The sequence below is a fragment of the Argiope bruennichi genome, chromosome 9 (genome assembly GCF_947563725.1).
Source record: "Argiope bruennichi chromosome 9, qqArgBrue1.1, whole genome shotgun sequence".
Taxonomy (NCBI): Eukaryota; Metazoa; Arthropoda; class Arachnida; order Araneae; family Araneidae; genus Argiope; species Argiope bruennichi.
The window spans coordinates 2,453,909-2,472,457 of NC_079159.1; the positions used below are offsets into that span (position 1 = coordinate 2,453,909).

Below are 18,549 nucleotides of genomic sequence, written 5' to 3' on the forward strand. Positions count from 1 at the left end.
CCTAGGTGAATCCAAACTATATTACATGGGAAAGGATGTTCGGTCCTACGCCACACTAATAAAAGATTCTTTATAAAACTAAGTTGTTTTCATTATTTTGATAACCACCTGTAGTATAGTTAACTGTACGAATAAAAGCCTGCTCTTACTTCCTGAAGGGAGGGGGGGGGGAGTGAGACAGAGCAAGGACATACAATTAGAATAATTTTTCAACGGGAAAGTGTTCCGTGCATCAATGTTATATTGTTAGTATATCCACATTTTAAAAAATTTCTGCCATCTAAAAGATATCTTTAAAATGCGGCTTACATACTTTGATTAGTTAGATTTTCAATGAAAAATTTAAAATTATACATTATAGCAATCTAAACATAAAAACTGATTAAATGCACAAACCATTTCTATTATAAAGAATTCATTTAAAAAAAATATTGATATCCGAATGTTTTCCCAACATTTTTATAAAAGTATAAATAAAATTATTGAAAATGAAAAGATGATCACAAACTTTTAGCAACTTAAAGGCTTCTTCTGGTAAAAAAAGAAATTATATTAAATACGTAATTGTAAGATCGCCCCGCTCCTCTATTATGGCAATGGAATTATTGACAAACCAATGGAAATTATGATCGATCTGGAATATGAAAAGGGTAGAATAGAATTTCTACTCATTGAACTCTCAACCTATTTTATCACTGATGTGAGCAATACCTAAATCGCTTATTATCTGCACGATGTGAGAGAAACAGGGGCAAGTTGACAATGCTAACAATAAGTTATTTTTAATAAGTTTAATTTTTGAGGTGAAACGCTTTTCTTTGGTTATATTAAATGAAGGGTTCTTACTTGTGCAGTATTTTATTCGGCAAATTTTTATTTTATTACAAATCAATATTATTTTACTATTTTGAAAAGGTTGTGCAGAGTATCAATTTGCTCTGATACTGTAGCCAGATGATATTTCTTATAAAAATTGAATACATTTTTTTATAAAATTTAAGAATAAATCTAATTTCTAATCAATGAAATTTGTTCATTACTTTTTCTTAAATATTATTTATATTGATAGTGCCATTGGTGATAAGCACTAACCCTATCTTAAAAAACAATTGGAAATATTAGAAATTGCCCCCTCTTGGTTTCCGATGACTTCGTCATTCATTAAATTTTTGAGGCTTTTTTTTAACCCAATCCTCTAGGTTACGAGTATATCGCATTATCCATTTTTCACATTGTTTAATAGCGTGCTCTGTTGTGTTTTCCAACACTCTGCATCCACATATCGCAGATTTCCAAAGCATCTTTCATGGTGTTTTAGGAATACGTTAGGAATCGGCTGGCATAAATATCTCCTCTTAATCCGGTACTGCTGTCATCATTAAGGGGGCAGTGGACTCTATTTGTCACTTTTGCGAATTATTCAGTCAGGGTTATGAAATATCTTATGCATATGTATTTGAACATAAATACGCCAAATTTGTTTAAAAAATATTTTAAAACGAAGTGTATTGTTTTTAATAAATTTAAAAGATTTAAAAAAATTTCACAACATTCCAAGCGTCTTGATTTTTTTCCAGTTATTTTTTCTTATTATTCTAAGTAAATTTATTGGGAACAAAATTACGCATGATTTTGTAATTCCATTAAATGCTAATTTTTTAGAAATATTTTTATGCGCACTTACTGAATTTTCATAGGAATTTTATATTTTTCTGAACTAAAATTGAATTTTAATGAACTAAAAAAAAACTCGAAACTTGAACTGCATACCCCATTTTCTTGTAATGTTTGATCGAAATCTTTATGATCAATTTCATTTAATTTCTTTAAAAACTAAGACACTTGGAGCATTTCAATGATATTTGAATCTAATTACAATATCATTTTGAGAAAAAGTCATTAAAATGTGTTTTTTTAAAACCCTAACCCTTTAAATATTTATTTTATTGAACAATACATTTTATAATACTATTTTGGTTGAATATAAACATATAATTTGGTGGTGAAACTATAAAAATAGAATTGCACGATTTTGCCCATTTTTGCTTATTTCAAAGTCCTCTTTTCCCTTAAAACAATCTAGTCCATAAAATATCCTCTCTTCTCTGCCATTCTTCCTCAATCCTACTTCTCATGTGATTCGTAATTTGGCGCTTTATCGATGAGAGATTGCCATCAGCTCTTCATTTTTGACGCCAAGGTTTGACATTCGCTGTCTCCTTACCAATACGATCACGGTGAAATTTAACCCAGTATAATCAAATGTTGTGACCTTTTACTGTAATTAATAATTTCCTTTTTACAAATATAGATTCAAGTAGCATTAATGCATATCTGGAATATGATATGATTTTAGCATGTCCCAGGTCTTTTTCTATGATATAGTTGGCAGCCTCTTTTATTGTCATCTCGGCTGTCATCTCGACTATGAGAACTGTAGTACATCTCCATGATGGAAGATACTTTAACGTACTTCGATGGCATGTCGAAAGCGGAAATAAAACACTTTTCTGTAAATCAAATAGTTTTCAAATGAATGAGGAAATTTCTTTTGTTTCATCAGAAATTTAGCATATATAGAATCCGATTTCTTTGTATGTGAATTAGTTTAGTTATATTAACACCCCGTTTTAAAGCAACACTAGGGATATTTTGGGACGGACCTCGTAGTTTTGAACCACCATCAGAAGACCCGGGAGACATCTGAGCTGGCACTCCCCACTCCAAATTCCCACACCACACAAACGAACTTTGTATGTGGAATATTTTATCACAGAAATCAAAGTACCATTCACAAAATCCCGATGTTCTCCAACATTTCAAGTCCTTTATGCAAGTAATCTCTTCTTTATATAACACTGATGATCGGCCTTTACCATCCTCTGTTCTCAAAAGATATCACAAAACAAAATCATGACAAAGTTTCCCAGTCATAAGCAACTGAAGTGATTTCTCCAGTTTATTTTGTTACTTTGAACATAGATCAATCAGATTGTTCTATGATTATTATGCAATTATAATTTATAATTAAACTTTTTATTGTAATAAAATGCAGATAAACAGACTAAACTATGCTAATACTATTAAATTTGGAGAGCTAACAGGTGCCGGCTGAATATAGCTAGTAGTATAGTGAAATAACATTTGTCAACAATGTATATGATGCAAGTTTTCTATTAAATATTATTTTTATGTGTCAATGTATCACTTGTTAAAGCACAATCCTCAACAAAAACTGTCGATATTGATACGCCCTACAATCTCTTAAAATTTTCTCATGAATTCCGAAATATCTAAATCAGAAAAATAAAATATAATAACGGTATATTTCTAACCGGTTCCACACGTCATTTCGCAGTCTTCTTTCTTCTCAAAGTTGTTTTTGTTTCCTTTGCATCCACCGTACGTAAATGCCTCGCACTGACCTGTCTGCTGATTATAGAAAAATCTTTGAAAAAGAGCCCTACATGGTCCGACCTCTTTCGGTTGCATGCACACAGAATTCGTGGGTGGAGGTACGTCTGAAAAATAAGCATTTTAAGTAAAACATATCTGAGATATATCACATTAACTATTAAAATTATTCTTAAATCATAACTCACAAAAAAACTATTATATTTTATTTATTTATTTTACCTAAAAAACGCGGGTATGGTCTCCCAAAATTTCCTCGCGTATTATCTAATAAAGATGTAATTCTTCTTTCCTTAGCGTAAAAATTGTGGACTCTGAGAAAAGCGTTAATGTCACGAGTACCCAGATTTACATTTTTAGAATTCCGTACATGAGCATTTTGTGCTTCTTAGTGTAGTGAAAAAATCTGAATATATATTTTGGATGCTTTTCTTCTGTTAACCAATGACGACCAAAATTTAATATCGAACTACAATTTTAATAACAAATTAAATTTCATTTATTTGAATTGTTCCATTTTTGGGCTATCGTGTTTGCACGCATCAACTATACAGATCGACAGAGAGATAAAATTCTTTTGACGGATTTGAGACAAAATTTAATAGGAATCTGCATTTTACATATTTGAAATGTTTCCCAGATTTTATCCATTTGATTTTTACGTTTTGTAGAATCGTATTCATTTGTATTGGAGCAGTCAGGCAAACAAATTTTCTGTGAATGTATTTAGTTTTACAGAAATTTACAAATTCACCTCAAAACCACACATCAAATTTCTCCACCCATCTCAAAGAGTTTATGTGTTATCATATTCCCAGGCTGACAAAATGACAGGCATAATTCCAAAAATGCGTTTTTCAGACTCGGTAAATCTGAAAAGTGAAAATCCGTCAAAATCTCTATACCGAATTTTTAGGTATTTACAATACTTTCTCTTCAAATACGAGCAGGGGCCTCTGTTGCCAGGTGGTAAGCTTTCGGAATCGGACAGTTTCAGGTTCGGGACCCAATTTCACCGAAGAACCGTCGTCTAAACGGGTCCGGTGAATGCTAAATCAGTCGGAGGTGAACGTCCTCCCGCTGGTGTGATGCGGAAGTTTGGAGACGGCTGTGCCAGCTCAGATGTCGTCCTCGTCATCTGAACGGAATTCAAAATGACGAGGTATATGCCAAAATATCCCTAGTGCTGCTTTAAAACATTACGTTATAATAACTAAACATACATGCAAATAAAAATCGGGACTTCATTGTTATATGTTTTTTCCCACCTGGCTTCGCCATTTGGCTTGAAATACAATTTCTTTATTTAATGTGAATGGTAAAATGAACCAAATCTTTATGTATGAAGTTGGAATAGAATGGTTCATTTATTCGCATTCAAGTGTTAGATAATTTTTAGTTTTGAAAACCGATTCTAATTCATTGTTTGCTTAGTAGTTTCGTTAGAAATCATAGCTTCATTTTTTGGGCCCAAATTTTTTGAACTGAGATGGTTCCGTTCATTGCTCCAACACGCAGCTCTGAATTCTTTCTTTCTATAACTTATTCAAATGAAGTTGTTCTGTTAAGCAGGACGCATGAAACACATTGGCTCTCGTTCCCTCTCGTTTTTGTCCCTTTACTTACGTTTCGCCTTTGCTCGAAGGAGATTTCCTTGTTGTGATGCAATATGTTCATTGTAGGCGGTTCCTCAATTTTTATCAGACTTGCATGTAATTATTAAGAATGCTGAAGTTATTATTAAATGCCCATTTTGTCGATTTGAATTTTGTAGGGTTGAATTTCTAATAAATATTTATCTTTAATATACTTGATTGTTTAATTAATCAAGACATATATTTACATCACATTTTTAATATTTTATATCAAGCTCTCTGCATCTCACTGAAAATAAATATAATTTTGAATATTTTCAGTTATTAATGTTTATTAAAATTTATTTGTTTAATTAGTATAGAAACGAATAACATTTTTCTTCAATTTTATTACCCAAGGACGTTATTACCTCAGATCGAATCAACATTGTGGTAACTGTAAGTGATTCCTTGGCCATCGAGTTTTACAAATGTTATAACATTGCACTTTTATCGGGAATACACAACTGAATAAAATGTTAGGATTCGAGGCCATCAAGAAGTAAACGCAAAATCATTTGAAAATTTTTAGGACTATGAAATCTACAAAAATCGAAAAAAGGAAGTAAAACAGGGGCTACCTGTAGGAAATTATTTCATATATGAGATAATAATGTATAATAAATGGATGAATACTTCATTGCAAATTTGTTTTATCGTAACATTCTTATTATAACTACTTCAAGAAAAATATACAAGAGATAAATATAGCTTTGCATTCTAATGAACACACATTTTAATTTAATTTTTAAGACATTTATTTCCTTCAAATCGCATTCATCCCTCAAATTCAATTTAAGAAAAGTTTCATATACATCTTTCATAATCAATTGAAATTTGGTAAGCGATCTTGTCGCCCTGTGCTCTGTATCAGATATTGTTCCAGTCAGTCGATTGCATGACTGTCAAAATACATACTCTTTATTTAATTTCTGTTATACGACATAATAAATTAAATATTTAAATAACGTATCGTATTGTGTCAGTATAGAAAAAATAAAGAGAACACGCCAAAGCTGTATTTTTTTTTAAGTCTTTTGATTTGCAACTGCATTATTTTTTTGTATTTTTGTTGGCTTACAACTAAAAAAAACTATTTAATAAAAAGAAAATCCTATTCTACCATTTTGAATAGTATCATTAGAATTTTGGTTCGTATATTTGTCAAAATTCTAATATTTAAAATTTTGGTTCGTAAGAAGGAGATGCACTGAAGAAGGAGACTCACTTGGGCATGAGCAACTTGGGCAAGGCTTGGTGGAGTAGTCTATTGTGCAGCCGGTGCCACACATCGGCATAGAGCATTCTATTGTTGGAGAATCTATAAAGAGGGGAAAAAATATTGTTTGTCATAAATATTTCCTAATCACTAATTCACAATCTTATCAGAACACACTCAGCGCGTAAATTTCAACTCCTTTCTTTATACTTCATATGGGCAACAGTTATCTGAAATCAATGTTAAGTATATGTCTCAGTATAACAACTGTTGAATAATAAATATTGATTTCTCTATCCTGTACTTTATAGCAATAGCATAGTTCGTTTTATAAGTTAACGTGGCACCATCAACTTTTCAATAAAAATCCTGCTCCGTCATTTTAAATAGTGACATTAGATTATTAGATGAATTAATATTCGAATATATGCATTTTTTTTCGGTCATAAAAATAGATGCACTGCTCGACAAAACTTATCTGTACACGAACAACTTGGGCAAGGCTTGGTGGAGTAGTCTATGGTGCAGTTAGCACGACATTTTGGTGGAGAGCATTGTACCATTGAGGATGGGGCTGTAAGGCAAGATTTTGTTTATCATTTAAAATTCCTTAAGCATCAATTTACATTCGTTTTATATTTTATTTAACGTATATCGTGTTTTTAGTTCATGCAGATATATTATTATTATTTTATTCTAGCAATCCTGTCTTCAAGAATGGAAACTCACATCTTCCAAGCCTCTCTAAAAAGTGTAGGCAACTCTAAGCGGGCTTGCAGATCTTCTAGAATTATAAATAATTTTGATTAAATAAACAAATCTTCAATTGAATCCTATCCCTATTAGCACAAAATACGTTACAATATATCTGTTATTGGATATTCTGAATGCATTACAATATCGTAGAAATAGGATAGTCATTTGTCATGTCATTTGTACAACATGCAATCATCACAGAAATAAGTTAAAATCTTTTTTTGAATTTCTTTGAAGATTATAAAGGTTTCTCTTTGCATATTTCGCATACGAGTGAAAAAAGAATGCATATTTCTAAACCTTATTTAGTAAAAACGAATTACAATAGCATTCTTCACGCCTTTTTTATTAATAGTATTGGCAAATGTTTACAAATCAACTGAATAAATCAAAACATAATCAATAGCGGGCGTCTACTGTTGGTAAACATGTCGGCAAGTATTTTGACGTTTGACTGAAATTCATTTCATGAATATTTGAACAAAAGGATATATATATATTGTTTTAAATTGCTTTGTCTGTTATTAATAATTCATTATTATTAATGAATTATTTAAAATTAAAATACATAGTCCATTTCCATTTGATGAATTGCACCATCAAATTTAGCTGCGGAATTAAAAGCGGAAATTGTCTAGGATACTGAGTAAATATTTTAGTACATTTTTTATGGAAATTCTGAAAATCGGATGGAATGTAGTCTGTTTGATAATTAATTCCCTTATTCCTTATTTTTGATAAGAGTACCAAGATAGTAATGATATAAAATTATAATGATAATGATGTTTTTGCGAAATCAATTTAATTTAACATGAATTCCGCTTTCTTTTTTTAAGAAATTAATGTTTTTTTCCATTCAAATGATATAAAATTCCACTGCAGGACGATTGACTATAGGAATGTATAATTTTTAAATCCTTACCGACAGTTATCATTTGCAAGTAAGTGAAATAGAAATCTAAGGAAATCGGCAGTATTTCCTACCATTCTATGAATTAGTCAAGGCAAAGATAAGTAAATTAATTAGCAAATATTATTTAACTTTTTCCGTTTATAGATTAATTTACTCTTTGAAAGACAGATGAAATTTCAAATATGATTTTTTTTTCGGGTTCTGAGAGGTTTCAAAGGTGAAGATACGCTGAAATCTAGTGTTTAATTAATTTGGAGAGTACAGCTTTTTGCTCTGTATAATTCGTACACCGACAAGTAAATAAATGTTTATTTTAAACATTGTTTCATCACCTCAAACATGACCTTCATTCATTTCTGAAGCCTTATAAGTAAAATTTCATTCCTTTAATTACTTTCACTTCTATAATATTTTAGTAATTTAAAATTTTGTTATAACAGGGTTATTAGAAAAAACTTAAATTTTAACAATTCCTTACAGCTCCTTACAGAAATAATGTTAAATTTTATGTAAAGACCAAATTTGTGTATATTTATTTTAATGAAATAATTTTGTGAAACTTTATTAATTTCCAATCCTGTGCACAATAATTCTCGCCCTTTAAGAAACATCAATAATTTCATTCGCTTAAAATATCTTTATGATATTCAGATCTTGCCAATCAGCGATTTCAAAAAAAGAAAAAAAAAAAGGTTAAATAATGTATTTTATTGGTCATAAAAAATTTTAATGGCTGTAAATTGGTTTGGGCGAGATTAGCTAAAAATGGCTGAATTATGAATTGATTTAAAAAGTAATGGGAATATTTAAATAAAACAAATATATTTATAATTTGAAAAATCGTAAACATATTAAGTATAAATCTGAAACATGTTATCTATTTCTTCAGACTTTCTGTGAATAAAAAAAAGGTTGTTTTTTTTTAATACTAACCAATTAAGATGTACTTATATATGTTCTCCGTGTGGCTTGGCTATTTTTTGCGTGGAGTTGTAAAATCCTGTTTATATCTCAAGAACTATCGCGAATTACGGAACGAATTTGGTATACATACATAAAAAGGCCAGCTGGAACGAATTATTGAAAACTTATGATTTCCCGAATGAAAAAGTTTCAGTATAGGAGTTAATTCATTTTATCAGTCACTTTGTCAATCTAAACAAACGCGTCCTTTTTTCATCCACCCAATTGTTTGAAGACGCAGTAATGAATAAGAAAGTTACAGAGAGTCTCATTTTGTTGTTGTTGTTGTTGTTGACTGTACAAAAATTATATTTAGCTAGAAAAATACGCATCCTATCCTATATGTTTCTGAACTGCGTTCACTTATCTACACAAGACCGAATAGACGGTCGACTCTCAAGTAAATTTGAAGGAAACTTCTCAACAGATTAGAAATTTTAATTAAAAAGCCATTTGCAAATTCCTGCCCCAAATCTTTATAGGTATTTTAGTTATCGCGCTTAGGAACATACGGACTGACAGACAGATACGTTTTTGTTGAAAAAAAATACAGCTTATCGAAATCCTTTCTTTGAATTTGTGACTTTTATAAGTTATCATTACCACAGATAATATCGAAAATTATGTTCTTTTCAAATTTTAGGGAGATCCAAAACAAGATGTATGAAAATTACTTAATATCAAAAAATTATAATGCTTTCTCTTAGTAATTCTTGCACATGAGAAATTGAAGAACTTGTTAATAATTTCATAACCGCGTGAATATAATTTTATATTAATAAAATCTTGAACGTCAATGGGGAAAAAATGAGATAAATTTAATTTACTTACTTCCTCCACATATCACTTGACAGTCTTCTTTAGTTTTGAAGTTATTTTTATTTCCTAAGCAACCGCCGTATTTGAATTCATCGCACTGACCTGTCCTATAGTTGTAGAAATATCTGGTTAAGGATTGTCTACAAGGTCCAATTTCTTTATACAACAAGCAGGTGGGGTTGGAAGTGGGGAGCGGAGCTAATAGAAGAATTTGTGTTACATATGCAGAGTGATAAGAACTAAACTGACGGTTCAGAGAGATTCATAGCTCCGTTTCCAAAGATTGAATTTGAATGAAACATCATATACTTGTTATTTAAATCACGACGCATAAATTTCCGTTAGAAAAAAAATAGTTTGAAATTTGCCAATCAATGGTGCTGTTTTGGTTAAAAGCTAATGAGCAACTCATTTAATTTCATTATAAAACTGATACATATGGTTTGATGAAATCATTCTCTTGCAGTGAACATGCTGCTGACTATGAGAGAGTGTGCATTGATCATAAAACTCTTTTATCTGTATGCCAGCACTGCTTCAGCTGCACCCCAGGTTTAATGGCGGTTTGAAGAAAACGGTTATTTGGATGTTGCACCGGTTAGCAGACGACGCGCAACACTGTAATTAGAAGTTGTGGAGGAAGTTGTAATTGCAACAACTGAAGCATTTACAAGTTCTTCAAATGCTATGTAACCAGCAGGAGTACTGGACATTCCGTGAGAACCTATGCGTATAATTTTATGAGAAATTCGGAAATTGTACCTTTATAATATGCATTTCGTGATATAATTGAAATCGCAAGAATACTCTGCGCGTCTTGATTTCACCATGCTGTTTCTGATGAGGATGCAAGTGCATGAGTAATGACCACGACATATCTTATGGACGACTAGCGGCTCTAATTGACTGATATAAAATGAGGGAGGTTTTATTACTTTGCTAGTTTTGGTCAAAGAAATATTTTGTTGAACTTTCAATGAGTTTTTTACTAAATTTAATAATATTTTTCTAAATATGACTATAAAGACCACGTGACCGTATAGAAAGTTAGACATGGTACTATAATTTTTTTCAGAAATATACTTACTGATTCAAAACACATAAAATGAGATTCTTTTTTTTTCAAGTGAAAGAATATTCCTAAGAGTTTGAAAACTCGCTATTTGATCGGAATTAGAGTGGACATCTTGTATAAAAATTAATAAAATGCATCAAAGTTTCATAATTCTATAAATCCAAATTTAAAATCTTTAATAACCATCGTAATAGTAATTAGTTAATTAATGCTATACTCTTCCATTCTTTACCATTATGATTTCTTAAATAGGAACTATTATTTTTATAAAAATTATTAGCCATTTGTCACAGTTGCAGCCACTCGTCAACTTATTGTCATTCTTTAATACCATCTGAAGAAAATAACTCAAAAAATAAATTATCCTTTTCGTCGCTTTTATTGTAGATTCCCAGCATAAAAATTTATATTCATAAATGTGAGAAAGGCTTCAATTGACACAGCATTTGAAACAAAGGGATTTTAATTACAAAATAGAGAAAACTGTTTACCTGTAGGTTCGGGAGATGATGATTTGCATTTATCTGGCTTGACGCACTTTCCGTCGCGTCTCTTGACCAGTCCCTTCTTGCAGAAGCATCCTCTTCGGCAAATGCGTGGGCAGATAGGGCGCTTGGCTTGATAGTTCTCACAGGTGTTCTTACAAGTTGGAATACAGCTGTAGAACTGCTCGTCGGGGCCACATATTTTATTCATCGGTTCTGCAAAAGCATGAGGCATTTTTGATATTCTGTACTTAATATAATCCTTTGAATTCTTGAAAGTCACTTTTTGCCTCATATAAGTCAATCCCTCACATAAAGTGCAATGCTCTCATTACAGTGTTCGGTAGGTAAAGAGAGAAAATTTAACCCTTCTTTATATTACTTAAGAAACTGCATATATTAAATGTTGAGACTTTCCATCATGTATAAAAGTAATTATAAAGCACCATAAAAAAAAGTGAAATCTGATGCATTAAAAATCTTTTGGTTCTTTCAATTTATAAATCTATTTCACAGCTTTTGCATCCTTTTTGATTAAATTTTAAAGGTAACATGCAAACCACCGGCACCTCAAGAAGACATGATAATACAAGAAATTTCGATGCAAGAATCAACAATTAATCCACCAGGTGAATATCCACTTTTTAAGACTTTTTAATCCCTAATCCTTTTTGGAATGAAAGTTTGTGTGTTAGATTGATGATTAATATTGAATAAAAAAAGGGATGGACGACGTGCATAAGATAATACTGTTCATAAAATTTCTTTTCAAGCAATTAATTCATTTCTAAATTTTGAAACTTATGGTATTCAGGCAAAATCAACTATGTTGATTTAAAAATTTAGATATTACGAATAGACGGCTGAATGTCTAGTCGTTGTCATGGGTTCGGTGAAGAACGTATTGCTAGTGGGCAGAAATACAAAATAGTTTTGATGGCTAATCTAATGCAGCAGATATGCTGAAACAAGACAGAGGTAATGAAAGGGCTTTGTAAAAGTATTATGCTTAGACAGTATCACAAAAATATCTGTACAAAACAAGATTTGATTTCATTGAATCTTGACTGCTTTCGTGGCAAACGAAACAATGTAAATGTGCCATCGATATTTTCTATACATATATATGGATATAATGATTTTCCAATAATCATTTTTATTTGTAATGGCAACAGATCTCTGATATCTGTCAAAGGAAGACAATCGTGGGATGTAAAGCAATTATGGAATGAATGGCAATATAGATTGGTCAATGTAATATCGAACTTAATATTTCATTATGAATGAAAGTAATTTTTTGGCGACATTTCTTTTTCAATAAAAAAAATTAAATTATCTATTTTTATAAAATTTGTGCTAGAATTTTACAAATTGTATACGATTTAATGATCGATTAGTTTTTTCTCTTTCCAAAATGACTGCTATTCAAATTATGATTTATGAATAAAGAAGGCGATGAAGTTTCTTACTTGTGGGTTTCATTGAGGGCGACGATTTCCTACATTTTTCAGGTTTGACGCATTTCCCATCACTCCTTTTGACGAGTCCTTTCTTGCAGAAGCAACCTTCAATACATATTCGGGAGCAAATTGGTTTTACGGCCTGATAGTTCTCGCAAGTGTTCCTGCAGGTGGGGATGCAACGATAGTACTCTTCATTTTTGCGGCAGGTGGAAACTGATGTTGGAGCTATTTAAAAAGAAATGATCTAAATCAGAGTTTCTATAAATTTCTCGTCTCATTTCCTCTTCAAAGCGAATAAAAAGTATCCGAGATTTCTCGATCAAAATATAAATATAATAAGCTTAAGAGCCTGATCTCTAATAGTGTTATCCTCTCTGTGCAAAACATTCTCAGATCAAAACTAATCACTAAAATGGGATGACAGCAAACAGTGACTCTTTAACAGAAACAATGCAGTGCTACATATAAAATTTTAAACATTATTGAGCTAAAATATTAGCAATAACCTTCTAGTAGTTCGAGAAGCGAGAACAGACTGAATGAGTGTAAATATGAAATAATGAAAATTGTAGGTCTGTATTCATTGAGCTTTGGTGTAATTTAGTATTTAGAAAAAATTAAAGGAAATGTGAAGGTTACTAACTTTTATTTCTTAAATAAAATTCAGTTAAACGTGCTCACATTACGTTTTACTTTTAACGCTATATATATATTTTTTTCTTATTATCTTACAGCAAGTTTGACAAAAAGATTTATCACACAGGATGCAATATATCGCATGAAGAAATTATTAATTTTCATGTTTTATACTGCAGTGATAAAACACTTTTCAGCTAAATGTGTTGGAAATAAAATATAATATCCTGGAAAAGTGTTGACTGAAATGAATAAAAATATATGACTTTAATATGTAGAGGAGAGAGGGAATTATCGATAACCATAAACTATTTATTATTTGCATAACTGACTTATCAATCAATTTGCTGATTTGATTAAATCTTGATTCTATAATATTGGACCTTTTGATTGTGAATTTCAGAAACTTATTCGAAAATTCCATATTATATAATAATAAATAAAAAACAGAAATTAGGAAATAATTTAAATACAAAAATCTATATTTTAATTACGCTAATAAAAATGTATTAATATCGTTTGTTTGATTTGCTTTTAACTGTTTTCACTCATTAATGGCAGTGTGTATGGATGACCAAGGAAATTTTCATGACTCTATTAGAGAATTGAACTTTTATATCTAAATCCACAATATGCTGAAAGCAGTGCTTCTAAATAGGTGAGAAATATAATTTTTTATTTGAAAAAAAGTAAAAATGGACATTTAAAGAATGGATATTTTAGGAATTAAATTTAACAGGAGACTTAGTTGAATATATATAGGGATTTCTTCCTCTCTTTTTTTAAGACGGGATCTATGAAATTCGTATGTATGTAAATATAGAAGTCAATTCTATAATTCCCAGCATTAAATATATAGCTATTGAATTTCAAATGCGTGAATTCTATTAATATTTTTGTAGTTGCTTTTTAACCCATAAATTTCAGTTTCTTCAGAGTGTTGGTAAGAATGCATCATTCGGCTGAAAATTCCACCAGATGTCTCCAACTGCAAGACTCCTCCCTTCCCCCATCCTCCTCATTTGCTGAGATTCTAAGTAAGCAAAATAGGTAGAATTTATATGCAGCATCTAATTTACATTCAAATGGAAACTAAAGCACATAAATGATTAGGTGTACTTTCACAGCCAAGATTATATCAACAAGAAAATATCAACACAGAAGATGAAGTGTCAGCACATATAAAACATTTCTTTTTTACGGGACGAAAATAACGATGGCATCCAAAACAATCGTTTCTAAAGATGAGATATGCGAAATGTGTATAGCCTAAATTATCTTAAAGAATAAACATGACACTTTTTTAGTGTCGTTTCTTGAAACAAAACTCAGACATCTTCATCATTGAAATTAATTGGCAAACTTTTATCGATTTCTTAAGAAAGCCTTTGAAAATTTTTTTCCGTTTAGAAATAAGATAATTTAGTTCTAATGTAATACTTATTTTAGCAACAAATATCTATTTAGGGGTGTTTTGAGAATTTCTCTCCCATTTGATAAAATGTAAATCTATTGTTCCATAAAAATGTAATATTATCGGAGATGTAAAATTTGGTTCAGTTGGCTTTCTGAAATTTTTCTTAACAAATATACATCAGGCAATAAATGAATAGTATAATTTCATTATTGAAATTGATATCATTTTATATTTTGAAAAATTCAGTGTCCTTATTGCCTTATCCATAGCTAGATATTCAACAAAACATCTTTTTGGACACTAAAACGACAAAAATTCCCGATGCGAGATCGAAATCTAAATATTAAAATTTTTCATAAAGATTCCTTTGAATAAATTGTCCACTACACAGAACTAGATTCCATAGCAAATCTTGGATTGTTTAAAGCATTAAACATACAAAAGTAACGGATAGCCTGGTTGGTAGAGCGTTGGATTCGCATCCCTTCTGTTGTGGCTTCGAACCTCGCCGTTCGAAGACTCTCCGTGTACAGGGTATAAATCTGTTGTAGCCACCAAATCGAGACAATACCACTGGTGGTATTGTATCAGAGGTGATCGCTCTCTGATTTAGGTCTAAATTGCGATCTGTGGATAAGTGAAATAAACGTATGACTGAAGTCCGCCCAGTAAAAAGAGCTCTGACGCCTGAGTAGCTAAGACGTAGTCTTGGGCCTAGATGGCACTACTGAAACAAGAGACGCTAGAACTCGGCTTAAAATCTCTGACTTCGTCAACGGACTTGTCTATGACAAGTGCCATAAGCAACAACAAAATCATAAGTTATTCTCACCATCTGGAGCAGTTGTAGATACAGGAGTATCAAAACACCCCTCAGGTGGAACGCATGTACCGTCATCTTTTTGGTACAATCCTTCCCTGCAGTAGCAGCCGCTTCGACAAGGCATCCTGCAAGCAATCTTTACTTCACTCGTCAAAGCAAAGCAAGTCTGCTGACAAGCGGGAATACACTCATAGAACTGTTCGTCTGCTCTGCATTGGTTTGGTGAAGGTGTGACTAAAATACAAAGCATTCTTATTTAACAAGCTGACTGAACAATAAAAAGTTATTTCAGAGTTAGGGGGCAGGTGTTGGGCTCATAAGTTTCTAAGACCTTCTTCTAAAGTCAAATGTTTTTATGAGTCATCCCATAAAATGTTACTACATTTATGATGCAGAATATATTATATGATTCCATAATATATATTTCTAAGGTTAGAAGCTAGAAATATATACGATTTCACAATTAACCATGGCATCCAGCGTCTTAATTGTTCGTAGAACATAATCTCTGTTAAAAACCAACGGTGGTGGTCTCTCCAAAATTTCCTCGCATATTCTCTAATAAAGGTAGTGTTGTCCCAGAGAACGTTTCTATGGCATTGGCGTACAGTAGTTACGAAATATTAACCTTCGGGTGAATTTAGCATTTTTAATGAATATATCGTGTGGTCAGCGAGGGTTTTTTTTTTTTCGATTAACTCTTGGAATGTGGTTAATAATATTCCAAGTCAAGTTTGAGCTTGGTTGTGTTTTTACCAACCGATTGAAACGAAAATTTAACACAAAACTACAATCGTAGTTATAAAATTTCATTAAAAAAATTAATAGATTTAAGTTGTTTGCGTTTTTTATTTATCGTGTTAACAAGTTTCTGAAAGTACAGACCGGCAGATAGTGAAACCCGCGTCGGCTTTAAGTGTCTTCACTATGGATGTTGAACTTGTGTACCAAATTTTACCTTCTTCATTTAAATATTGTGTTAACTTGTGTTCGAACAGCCGGGCAGAAAGACTTCCCTCCTTCCTCAAAATTGGAATTTGCTCAAAATTTGATAGAAATCTACAAAACATGTGATAATCTACAAACAAAACATACCAATTTCATTTATCTGATTCAAAGCGTTCTTGAGTTATCTTTGTCACGGACAAACAGACAGACATTTGTCAAAAATGTATTTTCCAAAGTCAGGAAAGTCTCAAACGTCGTGATTCGTCAGAATAACGAGTTCGCATTTTTTGACAATTGCAATACACCCTCTCTATTTCCTATAAGAGAATGAATAAGGGAGAATATAATATAAGGGCTGTCTGTTTATGTCCAGATCGTTTGACCTTGAGCCAACCCATTTGTCGCAGATATACTCCGGTGAAGGAGTATGTACATCTTGAACTCATTTTTTCACTTTGAATTTTAATTAAAATTAAGCGAAATATTATGATTTTTTCCACGATAACTCTATGAAATATTATTGCACAAAACTATTTATTACATCATTTTAAAATTTAATATATTATTTTCAATGATAATGGTTGCACATTATGCCTGGATTTGAAGATTTTTTTAAAAAAATTATTTTTGAAAATCATAATAAAAAGTTTCATATTTGAATTAAAATTCAAACCATCTTTAACAGTTGTGACACATATTTATTACTTTGATGTTTTTCTTTCCTATTGTTCAATGATTAAGGAAGAAGAATTCTGTTTCATGTCTTGTACATATATGAGAGGGAAAAAAGAGGTCACGTTATCGAAAAAATGAGAAAGCAGTTATCCAGTTAATTTCTAATAGTACTATGATGTCAATGAATTTTATTAGAATGGTTCAAACGCATCACGACCAAGACAGAGACAGTAGCAGTTACATTACTCTATCTTCTTTTTTGGATAATAATTGGCGATATCTGATTAGATACGCATCCGATGGGGCACTGCGATTATTATTAAAACGAGATGAGAGGCTGTTCTGTTAAGGGTGCGCTTGTTAGTATCTTGTCTTGTCTTTTGGTGTTTTGTGTGAAAAGTGATTAAATTATAAATTAAAGAAATGCTCCCGCAAACATAAGCCCTCTTGCTTCCACTGCACGGATCATAATGATCTTCCATAAGACTGAATTAACTTGGCTTTGAAATGTTTCACCATTTCAATTTTTTCTTCTCCTCATCGTCTTTAAATAAAAATATCTATTTATTAGATAATGGGAATCCCATTCTATGCCTCAAAATGGTTTTTTAAAAAAAAGAACGACTGAATGTTTCAATAAGCACAAAGCTCTGCAAGTGGAATCTCAGTTTGAACTACTTCCCGATCCTGACAGGAACTCTCGGCATAGATAAGAGGGGTCAGAGCACGTTTTGGAAGGTCTCGCCAATTTTCAAAACATCGCTCCAACACCATGACGCCACATTCTGAGGAAGTGATCGAAGAGCCAATAAGTCAAAAAACGTATAAACCCCCTTTGAGAGGTAGCACTTCAAAATATATATGTTATGAGGTTTTGGAAAAAGCATAATATTGTACCAAAGAAGGTTCTCCGTGAACAATAGGTACTTTAACTTTCCTGCTACGCGTTTTAGTAGAATCTTTGTAAGACCACCCCTTCTCCTTCTCGTCAAGATAAGGAATTTCTGAAATTCGATAAGGAAAGAGTCGATTGATCTAAATGAAATGTTGGCCTACTGCTCATGAGATGTTCACACATATGGACCTTAGAACGGTAACAAGGCTGGACAGACCGGTGCAAATTCAAAGATAATGTCTATTAATGATTACTGTTTTAAATTAAATAGCTTGAATTTACATAACCAATTTTTCTTCAAAAAAATAAACAGGTATATTATCTACCCGAAAAGTATTTGGTCACTTTTTTAGATTTCTTTCTTCGCTTATTTAAAAAACAGGATAATTAATTTCAGAACATTTATATTTAAAT

General features: G+C 31.5%; 1 protein-coding gene across 12 annotated transcripts in view; it reads right to left on the minus strand.

Moving 5' to 3' along the window:
- Positions 1-18,549, minus strand: part of LOC129983646 (zonadhesin-like) — a 143,765-nt gene that overhangs the window by 56,743 nt on the left and 68,473 nt on the right. For 11 of the 12 annotated variants that reach the window (XM_056093202.1, XM_056093206.1, XM_056093199.1 and 8 more), the window contains 5 exons: positions 15,627-15,851; positions 12,748-12,966; positions 11,285-11,494; positions 6,277-6,369; positions 3,336-3,521 (listed from right to left, as the gene is read on the minus strand). In XM_056093202.1, the coding sequence (XP_055949177.1) occupies positions 3,336-3,521; positions 6,277-6,369; positions 11,285-11,494; positions 12,748-12,966; positions 15,627-15,851 (933 nt within the window). The remainder of the gene's footprint in view (positions 1-3,335; positions 3,522-6,276; positions 6,370-11,284; positions 11,495-12,747; positions 12,967-15,626; positions 15,852-18,549) is intronic. The other variant, XM_056093205.1, reaches the window with a different exon arrangement.